Source organism: Phaseolus vulgaris, chromosome 10, assembly GCF_051622355.1.
Source record: "Phaseolus vulgaris cultivar YP4 chromosome 10, ASM5162235v1, whole genome shotgun sequence".
NCBI classification, from domain to species: domain Eukaryota; kingdom Viridiplantae; phylum Streptophyta; class Magnoliopsida; order Fabales; family Fabaceae; genus Phaseolus; species Phaseolus vulgaris.
Window position 1 is genome coordinate 6,414,153 of NC_143507.1, and position 22,069 is coordinate 6,436,221.

The 22,069-nt window shown below is 29.6% G+C and overlaps 4 protein-coding genes across 5 annotated transcripts; 3 read left to right on the forward strand and 1 right to left on the reverse strand.

The window, feature by feature from the left end:
* The first annotated feature begins 250 nt into the window (after positions 1–250).
* SEC15A (exocyst complex component sec15A) lies at positions 251–3,229 on the forward strand. Its single transcript, XM_068623600.2, has 2 exons — positions 251–376; positions 719–3,229. The coding sequence occupies exon 2, from the start codon at positions 739–741 to the stop codon at positions 3,103–3,105; it is 2,367 nt and encodes a 788-aa protein (XP_068479701.2). The 5' UTR covers positions 251–376; positions 719–738; the 3' UTR covers positions 3,106–3,229.
* A 1,857-nt stretch (positions 3,230–5,086) lies between these two features.
* Positions 5,087–9,209, forward strand: NS2 (asparaginyl-tRNA synthetase 2). Of its 2 annotated transcripts, none has more exons than XM_068623130.2 (8): positions 5,087–5,596; positions 6,080–6,310; positions 6,835–7,431; positions 7,770–7,955; positions 8,052–8,125; positions 8,234–8,360; positions 8,438–8,496; positions 8,855–9,209. In XM_068623130.2, exons 1-8 carry the CDS (start codon positions 5,132–5,134, stop codon positions 9,036–9,038), a joined length of 1,923 nt encoding a protein of 640 aa, XP_068479231.2. In that variant the 5' UTR covers positions 5,087–5,131; the 3' UTR covers positions 9,039–9,209. The 2 variants fall into 2 exon arrangements, with proteins under 2 accessions (XP_068479231.2, XP_068479232.2); XM_068623131.2 differs by having other exon boundaries at positions 5,089–5,596; positions 8,064–8,125.
* Positions 9,210–10,215: 1,006 nt separating this feature from the next.
* Positions 10,216–12,207, forward strand: LOC137819659 (Homeodomain-like superfamily protein). The gene is made up of 2 exons (XM_068623561.2): positions 10,216–10,773; positions 11,304–12,207. The coding sequence occupies exons 1-2, from the start codon at positions 10,306–10,308 to the stop codon at positions 12,042–12,044; spliced, it is 1,209 nt and encodes a 402-aa protein (XP_068479662.2). The 5' UTR covers positions 10,216–10,305; the 3' UTR covers positions 12,045–12,207.
* An 8,056-nt stretch (positions 12,208–20,263) lies between these two features.
* Positions 20,264–21,222, reverse strand: LOC137818752 (uncharacterized). Its single transcript, XM_068622348.2, has 3 exons — positions 21,021–21,222; positions 20,639–20,694; positions 20,264–20,558 (listed from the first exon to the last, which is right to left on the reverse strand). The coding sequence occupies exons 1-3, from the start codon at positions 21,094–21,096 to the stop codon at positions 20,376–20,378; spliced, it is 315 nt and encodes a 104-aa protein (XP_068478449.2). The 5' UTR covers positions 21,097–21,222; the 3' UTR covers positions 20,264–20,375.
* Positions 21,223–22,069: the final 847 nt, after the last annotated feature.

Sequence of the window (22,069 nt, forward strand, 5' to 3'; positions counted from 1 at the left end):
TCCATTTTTCAATCAACATCTTAAATTTGTTTAGTTTTACTATTTTACAATAATATAATAAGATCCATGACTCAAACCTCCAAAAAAACAATTGAAAATTTGGAACATTCTTAAAGAAATAATAATAATAATAATATTTTTTTTTAAAAATATTATTTTCTTAAAAATTCATTCTCTCCAACGCTTATCATGGAAAGCCGTCTCTAAAAAAGGTTAAAACTTAATCATAACGTAAGACTGGATCGGTGGCATTGCCATGCATGATTACAAACACAAAGAGACTGTTACGTATGCTGCTAACCTCACCCGACTGTCTCCTCTCCTCTCCCACCACCCACTCCACTTCTCCTGTCATTTTCTTCGTCACCGCCATCAGGTACACCAATTTCTCCTTCACCTTTTCTGAATCTCTCTTTCTAATTTCCCAATCTCCCATCATCTACTTATCATTCATATAGACAACACATGTTGTTGTTCTCCGATTACAACTAAAATTTGATGTTGATGATAATTTGGGTAATGAATAATTCCAATAAATTTCGTAGTGCATTGCCAAGATTTGTAATTTTAGTCAAATCCTCAATTTTGCTTTGTGCATACCATTTGTTTTGGTCAATTTGAATCCTAAACGTAACATTTTTTTTAATATTTCTTGAGAGGTTGGTTGCATAAGAATTGGTGTAATACAATGAGGTTGTGACAAGAAATATGTTTTCAGATTGAGGAAGTTAAGGAACAATGGATGTGAAAACAAAAAGGAGAGTTGATGTAGAGAATGGTGATGAAGGAGAAGACTTGGTTCTGGCAACTCTGGTTGCCAATGGAGATGACATTAGTCCTCTTGTGAGGCATGCCTTCGAAATGGGGCGCCCCATGGGGCTCCTACGCCAACTGGATTTTGTGGTGAAGAAAAAGGAAGCTGAAATTGAGGCAATGTGCAAGACTCACTATGAGGAATTCATCCTTGCAGTTGATGAACTTCGTGGTGTGTTAGTTGATGCTGAAGAGCTCAAGAGTGAACTCCAAAGTGACAATTTCAAGTTGCAGCAGGTTGGCAGCACCCTTCTTGTGAAGCTTGAGGAGCTTTTTGTATCATATACAGTGAAGAAGAATGTGACTGAAGCTATAAAAATGTCAAAGAACTGTATGAAAGTGCTGGAGTTGTGTGTGAAGTGCAACAATCATATTTCTGAAGGCGAGTTTTATCCTGCATTGAAAACTGTTGATTTGCTTGAGAAGAATTACATAGAGAATATTCCTGCCAAGGCTCTCAAAAAGGTGATAGAGAAAAGAATTCCTTCCATAAAGTCACACATCGAGAAGAAAGTATGCAGCCAAGTTAATGAATGGATGGTACAAATTCGAAGTTCTTGTAAAATAATTGGGCAAACGGCAATTGGTCGTGCTGCATCGAATCGCCAGAGGGATGAGGAAATGCTGGAAAGGAAGAGAAGGTCTGAAGGATTGAATATTTCAGTAGTTGGTGATCAAACTTACAATTTGGTGGTTGAAGAAGATGAAGATTCTGCCATGAAATTTGATCTCACACCCCTCTATCGTGCTTGTCATATTCATAGTTGCCTTGGGATCCTAGAGCAGTTTCATGAATATTACTACAAGAATAGATTGTTACAACTGAATTCGGATTTGGAGATATCTTCAATGCAACCCTTTATTGAGTATTATCAGACATTTTTGGCTCAAATTGCTGGGTATTTCATAGTGGAAGATAGTGTCCTGAGGACTGGTGGTGGGCTTCTAGAGCCTGATCAGGTTGAAACTATGTGGGAAACTGCTTTAGCAAAAGTAACATCAATGTTAGAGGTGCAATTCTCCCATATGAAATCTGCCACGCATCTTCTCCTGGTTAAGGATTATGTTACACTTCTTGGGTCTACTCTTAGACAATATGGATATGACATTGGCCAACTTCTTGATGTGCTTGATAATAGCCGTGACAAATACCATATTCTTCTTTTGGAAGAATGTCGGAAGCAAATCGTTGAGATTCTTGGCAGTGACACATATGAGCAGATGGTGATAAAAAAGGATTCTGATTATGAGAATAATGTTCTGTCATATAATCTTCAAACATCAGATATTATGCCTGCTTTTCCATATGTTGCATCATTCTCCTCCATGGTACCTGATGCTTGTCGCATTGTGAGATCCTTCATCAAAGGCTCTGTTGATTACTTATCTTATGGTCCACGTAGCGGTTTCTTTGATATTGTGAGGAAGTATTTGGACAAGCTCCTGATTGAAGTATTGAATGAATCTTTGCTTGACATCATCAATAGTGCAAGTATCTCTGTGTCTCAGGCCATGCAGCTTGCTGCAAACATAACTGTTCTTGAAAGAGCTTGTGATTTTTTCCTTCGACATGCAGCTCATCAGTGTTGCATACCCGTTCGAACAGCTGAGAAGCCCCAATCTAATTTGACTGCAAAGGTATTACTGAAAACTTCGAGGGATGCAGCTTATATTACTCTGCTGAGTTTGGTCAACACAAAGTTAGGTGAGTATATGAATCTTATAGAATGTATCAACTGGACTACAGAGGAGACAAAGACAAGTGGAAATGACTACATAAATGAAGTGATATTTTACCTAGATTCACTTATGTCCACAGCACAACAGATTTTACCCCTAGATGCTATGTACATGGTTGGGACCAGTGCACTTGAGCATATTTCCAACACAATTGTGGGAGCTTTCCTTAGTGATAATATCAAAAGGTTTAATGCAAATGCAGTTATGAATATCAACAATGATGTTAAAATGTTGGAGAATTTTGCAGATGACCGGTTTTATTCTTCCGGTCTGTGTGAAACTTATGCAGGAGGTGGTTTTAAGAGCTGTCTGATAGAAGCACGACAGTTAATCAATCTTCTGTCAAGTAGTCAGCCTGAGAACTTCATGAATCCTGTTATAAGGGAGAAAAATTACTATGCACTGGATTATAAGAGGGTAGCATCCATTTGTGAAAAATTCAAGGATTCTGCAGATGGAATCTTTGGAAGTCTTTCAAATAAAAACACAAAGCAAACTGCTAAAAAGAAATCAATGGACATGCTCAAAAAGCGACTAAAGGATTTCAATTGACTAGACTTGGAATATTATTCTTTCATTTCAACTAGGGTATAATTGTAGTGTTCTTCTATTATGGATGTTTAACTATCAGTTGATTAGTGTTCTGTATTGCCTGATTTTTTTTCATATAATAAAAAATCATTTCTGTCTTTAGTTTGTTTATTTACTATATCACCATGCCTTTCACACAAATAAATGTTTCTCCCACTAGAATGAAGAAGTTTCAATCAAAGTTTGTCATCTGCTTTTGATTTCATTTTCACTGCTTTAGTTACTTTTGCCTTGTATTGATAGATCCCAACACTGATTGCATGTACAAAGACAGATCATGCTAATCTATTTTTCTTGGGGCTAGCTATTCTCATTATCCTCCAATTCAAGGATTCTTGGTAATCCAGAACCCTCTGCAAAGAATAACACAAAGAACTGTAAAAATTTCTTCATCACATGACATGAGTGGTGAAAGAGAGTAATGACAGACAGTTAATGTCTGCTCATTTCAGAAATCAATTGGGTGAGTGTCTTTGACAAGAGTTCTTTTTCTCTGTACATTGACCAATATTTTATTCCTTGTTTACATGTTTATCTGCTATAGTGAGAATTAAACCAGAAGATTTTTAGTTTTTGATTCACTACACTGTTAACCATGTGAGGGAGAATATAGGTATTGCTATAGTGAAAGGCTAGAAAGAGTAGGTTGCCAAAAGTTGCTCTATTGCAGCAGATAATGGTAGTTCTTCTGACATTGAGGTCTATCATATTTTATTTTATGCCAAGTAAATAATAAATATTTGTATTTAAAATTGTTGTAAGGCTTTTTATGAAAATATGTACTTTAGATTGACTTTGACTTTACGCATTAAATATTTCAATTATTTAAAAATAATATAAATAATTTATTTTAATTAAATAATGATGCTTTTTAAATAAAATCTATGTAGTTTTTTTCTTTTTGGATATTTTGGTAAGATACAATGTGTCATGTAAAGTATACAAAAATAATTCAAAAAATAAAACTTCACAAAAATACAAAAAATTATTACAATTTTAAAACGAAAGAAATCAACTCTCATTAAATATTTTTTAAAAGAAATAAATAATCTTTGATTTTTCCATTCTAATTATAAATTTTTAAGAATAAGATTAACATCTCATTGAATTCAAATAAATATTTTCCATTTTTATTGTAATTTTGTTTTTGTTTTAAGATGTGTAAACTAAATATATTGAAAATTATACTACTCATACATATAAACCTTTTAACAACGTTATTATAAGATGTTAGGTTGATATTTTTCCTAACCTAAATTAAATTTTAAAAATAGTTTTTTAGTCTTAATTAAGATTTAATTATTTTATAATTTTAAATATTTTGAATTGAATTTTTATCAATTTTTTTTTATTAAATGTTCAAAATATTTTATTTATTTATTTAAGTATTTTATCATTTGATTTTTGAAGTTTCCTTTATATCTAAATCATCTGTTAACTTGTTCGTTCTCTTTTTAATTTCTTCTAGCGTGATCAATTTGACTTTTCTTTTCCTTAATAAGGAGTTCATTAATAAGTTGGAAGAAATAAAAAACATAAGAAAATAAAAATAATAATATAAAATTAAACAATAAAATACTAAATAAAAAAAATAAAAAGTTAATAAAATATTTTTTTTAATTGGAACTCAATTAAAAATATCTAGATTTTTTCTATAATTAAAATTTAATTAAGTTTTTTAATATTTTTTCTTAATAATTCACGTGACCTAAGTGGAAGTCTTCATAACTGGATTTTGACAGGCAACAGAATAAACTAGTTCCCGCCCAATTACCGGTCACAAAAGAATACCAAACCCAAAACCCAACACAACAAAACAACCTCGTCTAACTTCCAAATACAAACAATCCCTTTCCTTCTCCTTCAAACCTCAAAACCCTCTCTAAGCAAAGCATCTTTCTCTTCACTATATCACCACCATGCCTTCTTCTTCCCCTCCACTCACACAAACAAACACACCCTTACTCCTCACGCTTTCCTCACCACCATGTCAACAACAACACCAACAACAAACCAACAAACTTCCTTGGCTCCTCCCCGTCTCGAGTCATCGCATGTTCCACCGCTTAAATATTCGAGCCGAGTCCAGATCAAGACGTTATTGGACCGACTCGAAACTGCGGTGGGACAACGCGTAACTGTTGGCGGATGGGTAAAATCAGCCAAGGAAGTGGAGAAGCTGGCGACGCCATTAGCTGCCGTGAACACTCACGGCAACGAACGTGGCGTCGCCGGACAAGGTAGGAACAAGGATGTGTCGTGTGTGGAGATTCTGCAGTCGAGGATACCGTTGATAAGGAGCATATTGGATGTGTTTGGAGGAAGCGGTTTCGTGCAGCGCAAGAAACATGAGTCTGTTGTGTCTGAGCCGAATCATGCAAAGCTTTTGCCTCCAAAAGCTTCTGTTGTGTATTTGCTTCTCACAGATGGATCATGCGTTCAAAGCCTTCAGGTTTAATGCTCTGTTTGGCTCTGTGGTTTTGTTTTGCTTCTAGAGTGCGTTTTCAAAGGATCCAATATCAACACACCCTAACACTCCATTAGTTAAAATATTCATGTAGTTAATTAATCAAAATTCATTATTATAATATTGTCTGCTAGACCAGAAGCATATAATTTCCTTGAAAGTGAAAGCCTTTGGTTTTTGATCATCACTCTCAAAACATAAAAAGAAATTCTTTCTATGGAATTTGTTTGATGTGACATATATGGTTAACTTCTAAACCTAAATTTCCTTATTTGAAGTTAAATCATTAAGTGGGGAATTTTATGGCTTATTATGTGCCTAAACTAAAGTTACAAACTTATGGCTTTCAAGCCTTTTATAAAGCAAAGTAACTTAACCATGAAATGAAACACTTTTGTTTTGTATGTTTTAATTGAATTGTTCATTGTTTTTCATGTTTTTTTTTTATGGTTATTTAAACACTTTCAGGTTGTTGTGGATTCCTCGGTAGCAAGCCCAAGCAGGGTTATGGCTACTGGGACATGTCTGTTAGTGGAAGGTCAACTAGAACGTGCAGAAGGGAAGCATCGTATTCAGCTTAAAGCTGAAAAAGTTCTTCACATTGGAACAGTTGATTTTGACAAGTACCCATTATCAAAGAAACGAATTCCACTAGATACATTGAGAGAGTACTCCCAGTTTCGGCCTCGAACAACCACGGTGAAATTCAACTTCACATTATAATGTCCTGTTCATCTTCCATAGCTACAATTTTTTAGCATGTTAACACATCAGATTTTCTGAAAACTGATACGTGATAAGTTAATTATACTTTCTTAACTGAGATAACCAACATGACATGACATACCTTATTATTCTTAGGCTCTTAGCTGATGTAGCATCACTGGGGATTTGAGTATGTTTTGTGAAAATGTAACTTGGTGTCACAATTTTGATGTTACAAGCAAGACCCTACTTATAAAAAGTGGACTTTAAGCATAAAAGTGGACTTTAGCATGATTCATTTATATAAAACCGGCACCTGCTACCATATTAAGAATTGAACTTTAAATCTAACTTAATCTTATCAAACCATAAGGTGGGAGGATTGCACCCACTTATATATATTATGAAATATCTTAATCTCTAGTCGACGTGGGATCTGCAACATGATGCAATATATTATTTTGTCTATTTTATGTTAGTTTTGTATGATGAGAAGATTGACTTTGTTCTGTTTCTAGGTGGCAACTGTGATGCGGATTCGTAGTGCTCTCTCTTTTGCAACTCACACATTTTTCAATGAACATGCATTCATTGATGTGCAAGTACCCACTATAACTACCACAGACTCAGAAGGATTTAGCAACATGTTCAAGGTTACCACCCAGGATCAGGATCAGAATCAGAAAGCAGAGAAGGAGAAACTAGACACCATTTATGAGAATGAAGGTGTTAGACTTGAACATGTGAAGGCAGCTGTAAAAGAGAAAAGTAACATAGTTGAGCATTTGAAAAGAACTGAGAGCAATAGGGAGGCACTGGCTGCTGCAGTTCAGGATCTGAAGAAAACAAATGACCTGGCATCACAATTTGAAGCAAGAGAAAACAGAAAGTTAGGAACATTTTTTAAGGATGATAAAGTAGACTCTTCCAAGGATTTTTTCCCTTCCCAAACTTATTTGACTGTCTCTGGTCGCTTGCATCTGGAGAGTTATGCATGTGCTCTTGGAAATGTCTACTCTTTTGGACCTAGATTTCTAGCAGATAAAACGGATTCTGCTAAACATGCTGCAGAAATGTGGATGGTTGAGGTGGAAATGGCTTTTTCTCAGTTAAAGGTATCACTTCTTTTTGTTCATGTGCAATTATAATAAATTGCTTAATTTATCTCCTAGTATAGTTAAACATTCAAATATCTTATTCCATTTGACTCAATGTTACTTAAGGATTGGTTTCCAATCCCTCTGAATTAAGTTTGGTTCAACGTTCCTTCAGGTAGTTTTTGATGCATGGATAGAACAGAATGGAACATTCTATTCTCTTATGTTTTCTTTGGTTCCACTACCCTTTTTAGTAGAACCAAAATGTTCCAGATCAACACTTTGTAAATTCTTATATTTTGATAGAAAGGCTTTTGTATCATTTAGTAGCATGATGCACTTTGTGTTACTTGCAGGATTCCATGAACTGTGCTACTGCCTTTCTCAAGTACCTCAGCAAATGGGTTTTAGATAATTGCTCTGAAGAAATGAAGTTTGTTGAAAAAAGAATTGACAACACCTGTTCCAATCGTCTTCAGCAGATTATTACAGCTTCTCCTGAAATGTTGACCTACCATGAAGCTGTAGAGATTCTTAGAAAGGTACCGAATCCTAATGAACATCTCATTTTGACTTCTGCCATTGTGATCTTTCTTCTCAAAGAGAAGATAATTATTTTCCATTTTAATGCTAATTAGTCATCCTTCCAGTTTGAAGATAAATTTGAAACAAACTTTGAGTCAGGTGTTGTACTCACTTCAGAGCACCTAAGGTATATTGATACTTTCATCATATTCTGAATCTGCTGATTTCTAACTAAGAGAAGAAGTATTCCCTTCACCATTATCAGTTGCTTATGGTTCTATTTGTTTCTTGGTAGCTATCTCACTGAAGCCATCTACATGAATCCGGTTATAATATACAATTATCCAAAAGAAGCTAAGCCATTTTACGTTCGCCAGAATGAGGATGGAACTGTTGCTGCATTTGACTTGGTTGTCCCAAAGGTATGTCTCCAAATGTGACTACTACTAGTGCAGTATGTATTGATACATGTGTTGAAGTTCTCAGAAACATTTTGCAGCTTGGAGCACTAATTTCTGGGAGTCAAAACGAGGAACGTCTTAACATGATAAGCTCCAGGTACTACTTCTCTTTTATGTCTTCATATTGGAAAATTTACAGCCAAATGGTTGATGAACCATTAGATGTAGCAGGAGAGCAAGTTTGTTCACAATTCAGAATTTGAAAACTGTGAATGTTAAGAGGCCAATAGTAGAAATAGTAAAAGAAATGTACTTGATTGTTGATGAACTGAACAATCATATCAGGATACATAATGTTTAAATGATACATAATCATGTTCAATTAACTCTAGTAAAATGGAAATCAAATCATGCATCACTTGAAAATTGGTGGGGACAATTAACATTTGGTGATACCAGGTTTGTTAACAACATATTTGGTAAAGTTTTTTCTTTTCTTTTGTATTGAATGGCAGGATTGATGAATTAGGTTTGTCAAGAGAGAAGTATGAATGGTACCTAGATCTTCGTAGAAATGGAACAGTGAAGAACTCTGGCTTCACCCTGAGGTTTGATCTTATGGTTCTCTTTGCAACTGGCCTTGGCAATGTGAGGGACATTATCCCTTTTCCAAGAAGCTATGGAAAAGCCAACAACTGATCAAGTTTTGAGCTCAAACTAAGAATATTGAAGTTGCATTGGAGGCTATTGGCATCAAAATTCCAATATGCTTGTGTAAAACAACAGTTAAAACATATCAGTTGTTTATTTGTGTGGCTGATGTATATAAGAAATGTGTAAGTAATGAAATTTACTCAAAAGTCTTGTGAAGTTCTTTCTTGTGCACAATTAATCTCCCCAAGTTTCTGTTTGAAGTACTAAAGTTTGATTTATTGAACTCTCAAAAGAGTTGATGTGGTTTGAAAGTTCACTGTGGGGAGCCTGAAATTATTTCAAGAGAAGTTATTAAATTCATATATTAAACTAATATTATTTTTTTAGAGTAAAATTGAAAAAAAAATATTGTGTACACCAAAATCCTCTCTCTATATTATTTTACTCTTAATTATTTTATAATATGGTTATTACATTCAAATATTTATAATTAACTTCCATAATTATTTATCAAAATATTTTTTATTAAATTAAAAAAAAAGTAAGATATATGCGTGTATGCTCATGTATTTTTCATCTATAATAACAGAATATTTTTTATAGATTTAATTACTTTTTTGTCCTCATATTTTTTTTATTAAAATTCAATTTACTCTAGTGATTTAAAAATAATAATAATTTACTATAATGATTTTAAAAAAATCAATTTAATCTCAATTTTTTTTAAGTTTAATTTAATCCTTCTCTTAATTGTCCACCAACCACCATTGTAAAAGGTGCCTAATAATATTAATTTCATAGATTATAAAGCCATTGGTTTTTATATTTTTAACTTAGGAAAATAAAAGGTAAATTTTACACTCTTAATTAATTTACTTTCTCTTCTTTGTATGTGCGTGAATTTTACCTCCATCCATAGGTGCAAGAAAGTTAAATTTACTCCCAAAAAGTCTATTATCAGTATAATGTATCCATTTTTTTACTATGATTTTGTCTTATTTTATTTTTTCAAGTATTTATAAAGCATGTTATTCGGATTAATGTTTATTTCACCTACAACATAACAAATATTAATATTTTAATTATTTATAAAAGTTTATAATTTTGTTAAATTTAAAAAAAGTTCTAACTTTTTATGTTTTAGGTATAGAGTTTTTTTTTATTGTAAATATTAATATTTGTTGTAGTAGTATTTTGATGTTGGGTTTGAAAATATCATAACTCTTTTGTTCGTTATTATTGAATTGGAATTTGAATTGAAAAAGGCGCATATAATTCACTGTAGAAGCGACACCTTCAAGTGTTCGTGAAAATGCCAGACAGAAAATCTTATGTACAGAGTCAAATCCTCACTCTAAGAAGGTCACCCAGGTTCCTCCCCCAACTAAACCACACCACTCCCAACCCCAAATCTGCCACCGCTTCCGTAAAGAAATCCAATGATTGTACTGTTGAGTTGAGAACATCTCCGAGGCTTAACCATGGGGACGTTGGGTTTTCATCTCTTAGGCGATCTCCCAGGTTCAACAACGAGGGTGCTGGTCGGGGAAGTCAGAAGGGTGCAAATAGAGAAATCATTGGAGTTAAAACAAAAGAAAATTATGTTGTTTGTGATGAGGGTTTTGGTGGAAATGGGGAAAATGGGGGAAATGGAGAGAAGAGAAAGCGCAATGGCGATGAAATAGGGAAAGGGTGGACGAAGGAACAAGATTTGTCTCTTCAAAGAGCATATCTTACTGCAAAGCCTAGCCCACATTTCTGGAAAAACGTTTCCAAACTGGTATGCATCCCGCTCTGTGTGTATGCAGTAGAAAATATTAACTGAAGTTGAATGTTTGGGATTGGCTTGTGTAACCCTTGAAAGCTGACTGCTTTGTGGTTGGTTTACAGTTTAACGAGTTTTAATATGATTGTTGATAATGGAAGAATGGATTCAGAAAATGAAGCAGTTTGCTATACTTTGAAAACTTGATTGATGATTGTCTTGTTTTGCATTTGTTTTGTTGTCTGCTGAATTGTTAGAAAACATATATGGTGCTTTAAGTGTGCGGTCAGAACTTGCATGCTATTTTCCGCTAAGAATTGCAGTGAATAAGTTATTGTACTCTTTTAGGCAAAGCTTTAGTTCTGAAAGGTGATAGCTGTTTGTGTTTGAATGCAGTGATGTAGAATGGGATCAAACTAGGTTTCATATTTTTTGTATCCTATCATGTTAGTTACTCAAGTAATAGGAATTCCAATGAGTTCCAAGAACACAAAAGGTTTTATTCTTGTATTGGTTGAACCATTGCCATTCAAAATATCTTGCAGGTGCCTGGAAAGTCTCAACAGGAATGCTTTGATAGAATTCACTTTGACCATGTGACTCCAGTTCAATTGCAGCCTCGATCAAGGGCAAAGACATTGAAGTCATCACCCATTCAGGAATTTTCTTTATCTGCAAGTAATCTTCTCAACCCTATTGACATAAAAGTTAGAAGATCTAATGTTCTAAAGCCAAAGAACATTACTACCCAGAAGTCTGTTGAGAAGCTGTTACTGCGCCGTCTTACAGATGATCTAGACCGCGCAGGGGACATATTTTCTGTTCTTGAACCAAAAATAGATTTGTCCACTAATGCTTTACAGCCCAGTGAATCCCTTTCTACTCCAAAGCAGCTAAAGGAAAACAAAGGGTTCCTGCAAAGTTGCATTGAAACATCATCTTCAAGTGGTAATAAGCTACTTTCAAGATTTAGTGGCTCCCACATTACAGATCTTGTTAGTCCTCCAGTACTGAAGAAAGTAAAGAACAGGGTATTGCATGAGAAATATGTAAACAAATTGCGCTGTAGGGAATCTAGGAGAAGAGCAGCATCTGAGAAGATAATTGGCGAAGGAAGAAGCATAAAGAGAAAGGATGCAGTTAAAGCTGCAAAATTTGCCTTGGTTTCTGAAGCTAGAGATGCTATCAATAAATTTCGTGAGTTGCAAGTCAATGTCATGGATAACTGCTGTAGTTCTGATGAAGATAACGATGATGACATTCAATTGGAAGATGAAAGTGAATAGGTTCTTTCTAGTGAAAATTATTGTCTAATTGCTATGGTAGTTTGATCTGTACTTTTAGAAAATTATAGTCTGTTCTGTAGCCTACTGAATCTGATGTTTTGAAAAATCAGACTCTGTAGGATTGTTCTGTTGTTAATATTAGTGTGTAATATACCCATTTTTTCATTATTTGAGTATGAATTTGTTTTGACAGATAACACTTCTAAACAAGAAAATAAGAACAAATTAACTTTTTCATTAAATTAGCTTATACATTTAAAAAAATTAAAGAAAATCATTTATTTTTTAGGATAATTTAAGGTTGTATTTTGGATTTTCTTTAACTTGATCTTATCTTAGTATTTTTTTTTTAAATATAAATCTTTTGAAACTATTTTTTTCTAATAATGAATATTTTTATAATTTACTAAAAAATTGATATAGTATGATTTTGTGTTTAAGTAAATTAGTAAATTTTAAAATATATTTATAAAATAAAACTTAATCTAAATTTATAGTTTCTATTCCACGATTTAATTATGCATAATTATAAAATTAACCCCATCCAATTTATCCCTACAATAAAATTTAAAAATATGAGATTTTGATTTATTTTATAATAAATATTTTATTTTATTATTATGTTTAATTTTCTTATTCGTGGCCAGTATCCATGATCACGATCACGGATAAGAAAATTCAGTATAATAACCATTTTAGAAATTATTATTTTAAATAATAATTTCCGTGCTAAAAGTATTAGAGTCCTAATTCAATTTTATTGGTTTCCTTCTTCGTTATGATTATTTATGTCTATTATCCTTTGTTTGTCATTATCTATACTTTGTTTGCATTATTTATCCTTTGTTTGCACTATCTATATAACCATTGATTCTTCGTTTTCTAACTCATACTTTAGAAATAATCAAATTTAAAAGTAATAAAATGCAAATTATTTGATATACAAAATGTGACAGTCTTGAAAATAAAGATCAGAATATACTTGAATTTTAAGATTGTTTGACCCATGATTTGGATTTATCCAAATATTAAAACTATAAGTTATAAAATAATGTATTGCATGTGATTGAGAAATTAAATCGAAAAATCGAATGTGAATTTCGAATTGCATATGTTTAGTAATTCTTGGTTGTTCATAAATTGGCAAAGTGAATTTTGATAATTATAAATTAGTTCCAAAGAGTTGAAAATTACATGGAATTGAATATGTTGTTAAAAGTACGTGTAACTGGAACAACGGTTTTATCTCACAAAAAATCTTGGTCAATTTACCTTGTCGATTTTTCAATTAGTATATAATGTTAGACCAATTGATAGATTGGGTAAAATGAAAACGAATTACAGATACAAGGTATAGAGAGTTATCTACCAGTAGTGTAATGAATACATGCTCAAGAGAAAATATAAATATGCTAATTAAATTTTACTTTCCCCACTATTATTTCACATTCTTTGGCATCATACTAAACTAATATTCACTTATTGTAGTTTTTTCTTTCACAATAAGTTCATGCATCCCTTTATTTCATTGCAATGCCATGTTGAAATAATGCAAGCTTGGTGAAACATTTTTTTTTTCTTTTGTTTGAGAACTTGAAAAAGTACTTACTTTACACCAGTTATAAGAAGGCAGAGAAAGTGGAGTTGCCTTTGGAGACAATGTGTTGCAAAGTAGAACTTCTATCCTTGCCAAGTTCCACATTGAGAAAAACTCAATAAGAGTGCATGTGACTAGGAGTCATACCATTGTTAACCTTGAGGAAAAAAGCTTAAGCTCATATGAAAAAAGAGTTCCTCTCATTTTTCTTTTCCCTTCACCAACATTGTCAACTCTTCATGAACCATGACATGAGAACATATAATATGATTGCAAGAATGTAAATAAAACAAAGTAAAGCGTTATTGATTCAATTAAGAAAATTGGGATTGTGGTTTATCATTTTCACTCTTTTGTATTTTGAAAAGCATGATAATATTCTATCTTTGATTGATATTGATGTCCATGTAAAATTCATTTCTATTGATTCCTCGCATATAAAATTATTAAGATAGTCTTCTAAATATCGATTTCTCGCATATAAAATTATTAAGATAGTCTTCTAAATATCGATTTCTCGCATATTTATAAAAACTCTTTATCCTTACGGAAAGATGTTTGATATCAATTAACATTTCAAATATATTCCTAACATTCAAATATGTTAAGCATTATCATTTAGATTAGATACTTATAAATACTTTTCAGACAAATCTAAGGATCAAAATCAATAAAACCAACATTAAGAATAAAATGACAATATCAATCATCGATCAAGAATAAAATATATTATATTTAAATATCACCTCAATACATAAGAGTTTGAACAAATTATTCTCAATCTCAAAGGGTAGAATTAGTCACTCATGTTAGCCATTATAAGCATGAAAAGCAAGAAAAAAAGATCCATGATGTTTTTGCTTGACGACCACGTCCTGTAGAGTTTTCTATCACCTTCTATTCTCCCAATGATTTCTAGGATTATGTCTCATGCTTTCTATTTAACCTAATTGGATAACAAGTTCTTTAAAATGAGATCTCATATTTAAGTCTTGAGTCTTGATTGTTCTATATTATAACTGCTAAAAGTAGGGGAAAAAAATAATCTTTTACTAAAATGTGAGTGAATGTGAGATGATGGAATTTTTTTAAAAGATTCTAAACTAGTCTTTGACTATGTAGTTATTAAAGTAACTTTTTTTAAGTTTTATATGTGAAAATTTCTAAGCACAAAAGAAGTAGTTTACAATGTGAGTATTAAAGTTACCTCAGGAAAGGATTCATTTTAGTTAAGAAAATGATTTCGACTTTATTGTTGTGTTTGTATATTAAGACAGAAAGGATATAGGTGAGAAGAAAGATTAAGAAAAATTTAATAAAAATGTGAAAATAAATTTAAGTTTTATTTTTAAATAAAAATTATGTGCCACTTAAAGAATACTTATAATTATTTTTAAATAATTGTCTTGATCAAGTTATATTATCCCTCACAAATACTTATGGTGTCCAGCAAGTGGTAAATTGATCCAAATATAATAAAAGAATTTGTATAATATTAATTGTAAATCAGAGATAAATATGAAAGATTTTATGAGAAATTACAAGTGTTAATTTCAAAATCTTAAATTAAGTAAAGATGAATAAATATAAAGAGAAAGATCTATAATTCTATCACTTTAAAATTTTAAATTAAAAATAGTATATTTCTTACATGAGAGTTGACTCATAAGTCATTATTTTTAAAACTCAAATTTTATATGTAGTAGAAGGACCATAAAATTTAGTTTTTCACTTAGTGAAAATGAAGTGTTCAAACATATTACCCATGTGATTGTCGTTTATGTTTAATATTTGGACCACTTGCATGTGCAAGTTATCATTTAAACAATGTATGTACTTTTTTTTTTCTTTCCTAGGAAATGGAAATGGGGTATGTGTCACCTATGGTAAAATTGTGCACAAGCCCTACCAATTTAACATAAATTAATTTTAATTTATAAAGATTTTTTCCCTCTAAAAGAGTTTATGGAAAAAAACTATCAAAAATAAATCTTAAAAATAATTGAAACTTTGAAAGCATAAGCTTTTTTTTAGCTTCCTTCCAAGAAAATATTTATAAGTTTTCTAATGGCCTTTTGGGTGTAGTAGTTGTATCTATAAGAACTAAATTAGAAGTTGACTTTAGTTTTTTTTTTTTTAATAATATTCAATTTCTTTTCTTTTATGTTGGAGAAAAGTCCAACACACATATTTTTTTTAATTAAGTGTTAAAAATAATTAAGTATAAAATATGGTCATACTTTTTCTATAAGACAAAAGTGTTTGTTCAAAGTGCAAATTAAGTAAGACGTAAGTGTTTAATCTGTCATACGATACGATACTATGCAGTCTTGCTTTTATGTTTGATAAGCATTGTGAAACACATATGATACATGTATAGTTTTAAGTTAGCATAGTTTCATGAATATTCATATGTTTAATCTATATTATAGGGAATGTTTGTCTCTTATATCTAATCAAGGAGATCCAAAAAAAAGGTTATATTATATCGATAATTTTTGAAACTTAAGTTAAAGTTGTTTTGCTTTAACAACTTCCAAGTGCTTGCTTTATTAACCTAAAAAATATCATCTGCTTTAGACAACTTTGTCTTTTTTACAAGTAAAGACATTCTCCAATAAGCGATAAGTACATCTAACTATCAAGATATTACTTAAAGAATAGCAGAACATTTAATGCATCTTCTACGCCCAGTTCATCAAATGTAAGGAAGACATTTAAGTAAGTATGAAGTTGTACAATGGTCAAAAAAGGATTTGCAACGAATCTTTTTCTTTTGTGCCTATATAAAATTCTTCATCGAGAAGAAGAACAAGAGAGTTTGCATTGCATAAGTGAAAAAACATTGTCAAAATCTTTTGAGCCCTAGAATAACTTTAGGAGAAGACAATTGTGTTTTTTTATAAAACCAAAAAAGAGGGTTTAATTTTGTAATGTCAAAAGACGCAATCTATATCTAGTGAGAAAATCTCATGACCTTTTAATCACACCCCAAAACAATTTCTTTATCTTAGCTAATATTAACTTGTTAAACAATAAACGTTAGTCAAGATTGACTTATTGTTAAACAATACTCATATGTTAGTCAAGAGTGACTAGAAGCCGAAAAAATACTCTTGTATCTTACAAGATAGTGGAAGTCGAACAGTTATTTGAAACTATTTAAAAACTAGACATAATTTGTGTTGTAAAAAAATATCTCAAGTAATTTCTTCTCTTCCTTATCTTATTCTATTGCATGTTACAATTGTTGCAATGATATAAGAAGGAAAAGTTTTAAAACTTAGTTTGAGAAAATTCTTATTAGTTCATTTGACCAATAAAAATATATTGTCTGGTTACATTTTTATATGATACTTATGAAAATCTACCAAATTTTTTTAAAATATAATTTAATCATCTCTTCTTATGTTTTACTTTTACACTTTATTTTATTTATTTCTATAAAATTATCCTTAATTAGAAATTTTTTAGTTAAATAAATAATAAGTGGAATGTATACAATTTTTAGGTAATTTAATAGTCTAACTTTATCTAATAAACAACCTTTTACAAACTTATTTTGACTATTCACACAGTAATAAAGAATAATATTAGAAGGTAAAAAATTAAAGATCTATTTTTTATAAATAACATGCCAATAATATATTTTAACACTTAAATAAGACATTGTCTATGGTAAGAACAAAAGATAATACACTAGGTAACACAATGTTTATATATTACACTAAACAATATATAGTTTAGATTATACAAAGCAACATGTAAACAGAGTCAAGTGCTTTAATGACCATAAATATTATTTAATTTTTTTTTGTTGAAATTTTCTATGTTGTCTTTTCATTATTTATGAAGAAAGAGACTCTTCACAAAAAGGCAAAGACACAAGGTATTAAATAAATGACCTTGAAATCTTGAGTTTTAAAAGTAAATAAAGATGTGGATGGGGAATGTGTAATCATAATTTTTTTTGTCTTTATTAACAAGTATAGAATACAACCTAAAAATTAGTCTTAACATCTTAACTCATTATTTCTAATAATAATTCATAAAACACTTAAAAAAGACTATGTGTGAACTGTTTTATCCTTTCTAAAGTACTCCTAACTAAGAAATATGAGTTTATATTTCATATTTGTCTTGATCAAATATGGTTAATAATATATTATTTTTATTTCTTAAGAGTGAGTACCCCAAATAGGTTACTAGATAAAAAATACTTGAGGTACTTGATTTAAGAAGGAATAAAACCAATACTAATAGTTTTGGACAAAAATAAATTCAATTATTAATATTTTTTCTTTAATAAATTTATTTTAGTCACTTAATTTAAAAAAATAAAATAAAAATCACTAACAAATAGGTAGAAGATATTCAAATGTATGAATACCACAATATGTATACCCTCCTCATTAACAAAATAAATAATTAAAATACATAATCTATTATCCTCCAATAACCATTTGTTGTTGTTCTCTAATATTTTTTTTCATCAACATTCGCGAAAATAATGATAATGTTTTCATTAAAAAGACGAATTGAAAATCATTATAATATATTATATTATGAATATTTTAACAATAATATATATTTTTAGTATGTAATCGCTTGTGTAAAAAATATAATTTATATAGATGTAATTGATCATTTTATGAGAATAATTAATTAGATAAAAAATGTTTTATTACTATTTATATGTTTTAATTATTATTGTGATAATAAATAATTAAAAAATTATTCAAATAAAATAAAATAGTTATTTCACTCACCACCTCATTTCCACTCTAATTTATTTAATTTAAATAATTTTCCTTTTTCACTCATTTTTTTTTTACTTTCCATTAATCATTCAATGTGTTATATGGAACACTTCCTTTTCTCTCTCCATTCATTTGACTGTCCTTTAATTGGTTAAAATGTCATTCGTGACACCTTTTAACATAAAGTGTTTGGACCATATTGTACTATGTTTTTACTATTTATAAACATTGGATAATTTTATTTCACAAGTGATTAATAATAAGTTAATATAATTAATACTATAAAATTGTTATAGTAGTTAATAACCATGTTAATCACATTAGATATTTCAATAATTCATAAGGGTATTAATTATTTATTAAGTTAACCATTGTTGAATATTTTAATAGCTTCATTACATTGTTAACCACATCAATAATGATATACATGCTCATATTAGTGGTAAGATAATCATATTTATACATGCTTAATTATTCATGTGCGATAATCAGTGACCACCTTTATTATACAGTAACAATTGACTTTAGACATGTTTCAATAAAATAAGTAAAACATTTATTGTGTTCATAATTCCCATTATAAAATTTCATAATGTAATATTTATGATACAGTAACAATTGACTTTAGATATGTTTCAATAAAATAAGTAAACCATTTATTGTGTTCATAATTCCCATTATAAAATTTCATAATGTAATGTTTATTGAAATAAGAGAGTATTATGTATTTAAATAGATTTAATTATCTTTTCGTCTTAACCATTATTTTTTATTTTATTTTATTAATATAAGATTTAATTAAATCGTTCAGTTTAAAAACTAACAAAGTGATTTTTTAAATTTTAATAAATTTCTAAAACATATAATATGACGACTTTTCTATATATTTTAATTGACCAAATTAATTTTATAAACGGTAAGTATAGGTTTAGTATAAAATATAGTAAATTAAATCATCAATATATGTTTAACCATTTCACGGTTATGGTTAATTGGATAGAAATAAATTATGATATTAGGTTTTTAAATATTAATATATTTAAATTAAAAAAATATTACTAAATTAAGTTTTAAATATTTATAAACTTGTATACTTTTAATTAATTTTTTTTTAAAATTATTTAATTAAATGTTTAAAATATTTTTTTTTATATTTTTGGGCATTTTGTTTTCAGATTACTATTTAATGTTTTTTTTTCATTTTCAATTCGTAAATATATTTGGGTTTTCTCTCTTTCCTCTTTTCCAATTCACCACTTATTCGTTAACTTGTTTTTGAGAAATTAAAAAAATAGTCGAAAAAACATAAATAACAATTCAAACAACATAATATCTAGATCGAATTAAAATAATTATAACCATTTCAATAAAAATAGTGAAATTTATGAATTAATTAAAGCATAATTAAACTTATTTTTAATAAAAAAAATATTAAATTAAATATAATAAATAATAGAATAAGAAGGTGAAAAGTTATTTTAATAACAATCTTTTGATTAAAGAAGAGAGTTGTTGGAAATTTCAATGTCAAATATAAGAATATTTAATATTTAATAATATACAATTGAATAGTATATCATTAAATGTAAAATTTATAAAATAAGCTGATATTATTTATATGTATTTAATAATATATAATTAGATGTAAACTTTATTTTCTAAATTAATTTTATTTAATAATATATAAAGATGTAAATTTTATTTTATAAATCGAATTAGAAAATAAAAAAAGTTTAATAATATATAATTAAATATAAATATTATTTTATAAGATTGAATTAAGTTAATAATTTTTCTACACTTTTAAAGTTTCTAATAATATTTGTACAGGTGATGATATTTGGGAAGAATATAATGGAAAGTTTGAAAACAAAAATGAAAGATGTATTGTTGATGAGTGATGAAGATAAGCAGATAAACCAAAATGTGGTTGAACTGAAAGATTACATGTTGAAGAAGAAAGGAAGGTTTTGATCATCTATGACAAACACATCTATAGTGATAAGGGCTATTGATTGGATCATTCCCTTCCACAGGAACCTGCTCAGCTCTGCATTTGTACTTGCATCCTTTACATTCATTGTAAGTGCAACTTGGTGCTGTTGATCCAATCATAGCTCTCCATGATTTCCTCATTCTCCATGCTTCATTCCCACCCTATATATCAATCATTCCACAAACACTTAGCAAACAAAAAACAACACAAAAGAAAAGAAGTTTTTCAATTTGATCATAACCTTTATTCTTTGATCTCTCTCAGAGGACTCCAACACCCTAGCTTCTGTTTCATTAACTGCAGCAGCAACAAATAGTGTCACAGATTTCATGAAACACATAGAGATTCTGAGTTTTGGTTACTCCAAACAGTTGAATGCCAAAAGGGTAAGTACAATGGCACACCCTTCTGATTTAGCTCTAACCAAACAAAAAATGGTTGACAATATATAACATGCAACAGAAAGCATGTTTCAGCAGCTTAATAGGAAAAAATCATTAGAATAAACTGATAACAGATAAAAAAAAAAGATATGAAGAGCACAGAGAGATAAAGCATTAGGACAAAAGAAGAAATGAAGATGTGGAACAAGAAGAAGAAGATTGCATTTGCATGAGTATGACCTTGCATTAGCTGAGAAGCAAAAGTGAAGGCCAAGAGTATGAAGAAAAGCTTAACTAGTTTGGTGAGTTGTTCCATTATTGTGTGGTGGAAGAGTTTGAAGAGGGTGTAAGCATAAATGGAGAAGATGTTAGAGAGAGAAAGGGAGGAGAGAGAAAGGGTGGGGTTGATAGCAATAAAGAAATAGGGTAAAACCTGCAAAAGTGACAGAGGAAGATGATGAAGAGAAAGCATAGCCGACAGATAGCCCATTGTGACCAACTCCTGGGGAATTCTAGACTCAACTACAGTTACTACATTGCCCATACCATAACTCCAGTTATTAGATTTGACTTTTTTTAAGTTCAAAAATAAATATAAATTATTCTATTTTTTTATAAAAGTTTTTTTAGTATTATTATACCACTTGATATCTCGCTAACTCAAATAATAACAATTATCTATCATTTCTCTCCCTCAAAATCACAAAAAAAATATTATTAAACAAAAAAAATATAAAAAAAATTAAACCAAAATTCATATCTTAATATACTTATTCATAATACCTATTCATAAAAAATATACATTATTATTTCACTCACATAAATATTTTTTTTAAAGAAATTTAAACAATGTGAAATTTCTTAATTTTCATATGGATATAAAATAGATAATAAATTTATTATCTTAAAATTTTAGATTAGAGATATTATTTTATTTTTTTATATATAAAATTTTATGATTTATTAGTGTTGAATTTTGTAGTGTTGTTATAATAAATTTATTATCATGATGTTTTGGATTAGAAATGTTATTTTATTTCCTTATATATAATTTTTATTATTTATTAGTGTTGAATTTTTTATTACTTTTTTTAAAAGAACATGTAGATGAGGAATCCTATATTTGAGGATTCTTAAATAAATAAAAAATTATAGTATAAATTTACTTTTGTATCTAAAATGAAGTTAACTTCCAAAGGATAATTTTCCTAAAATATTAAGAAATCATATGGATGTGTAAATTTTGGTGAATGTGATGTTGTCATCTAAAACATTAAATTAATGAAGTT

Coding starts and splice junctions, on each gene's coding strand:
- SEC15A (XM_068623600.2), top strand. CDS start 739: ATGGATGTGAAAACAAAAAGGAGAGTTGATGTAGAGAATGGTGATGAA.
- NS2 (XM_068623130.2), top strand. CDS start 5,132: ATGTCAACAACAACACCAACAACAAACCAACAAACTTCCTTGGCTCCT. Junction 6,311..6,834: donor TTCGGCCTCGAACAACCACG/GTGAAATTCAAC, acceptor TTCTGTTTCTAG/GTGGCAACTGTGATGCGGAT. Junction 7,956..8,051: donor CTGTAGAGATTCTTAGAAAG/GTACCGAATCCT, acceptor AATGCTAATTAG/TCATCCTTCCAGTTTGAAGA.
- LOC137819659 (XM_068623561.2), top strand. CDS start 10,306: ATGCCAGACAGAAAATCTTATGTACAGAGTCAAATCCTCACTCTAAGA. Junction 10,774..11,303: donor GGAAAAACGTTTCCAAACTG/GTATGCATCCCG, acceptor AATATCTTGCAG/GTGCCTGGAAAGTCTCAACA.
- LOC137818752 (XM_068622348.2), bottom strand. CDS start 21,096: ATGGAACAACTCACCAAACTAGTTAAGCTTTTCTTCATACTCTTGGCC. Junction 20,695..21,020: donor TGCTTCTCAGCTAATGCAAG/GTCATACTCATG, acceptor TTGCTGCTGCAG/TTAATGAAACAGAAGCTAGG. Junction 20,559..20,638: donor AGAGAGATCAAAGAATAAAG/GTTATGATCAAA, acceptor ATTGATATATAG/GGTGGGAATGAAGCATGGAG.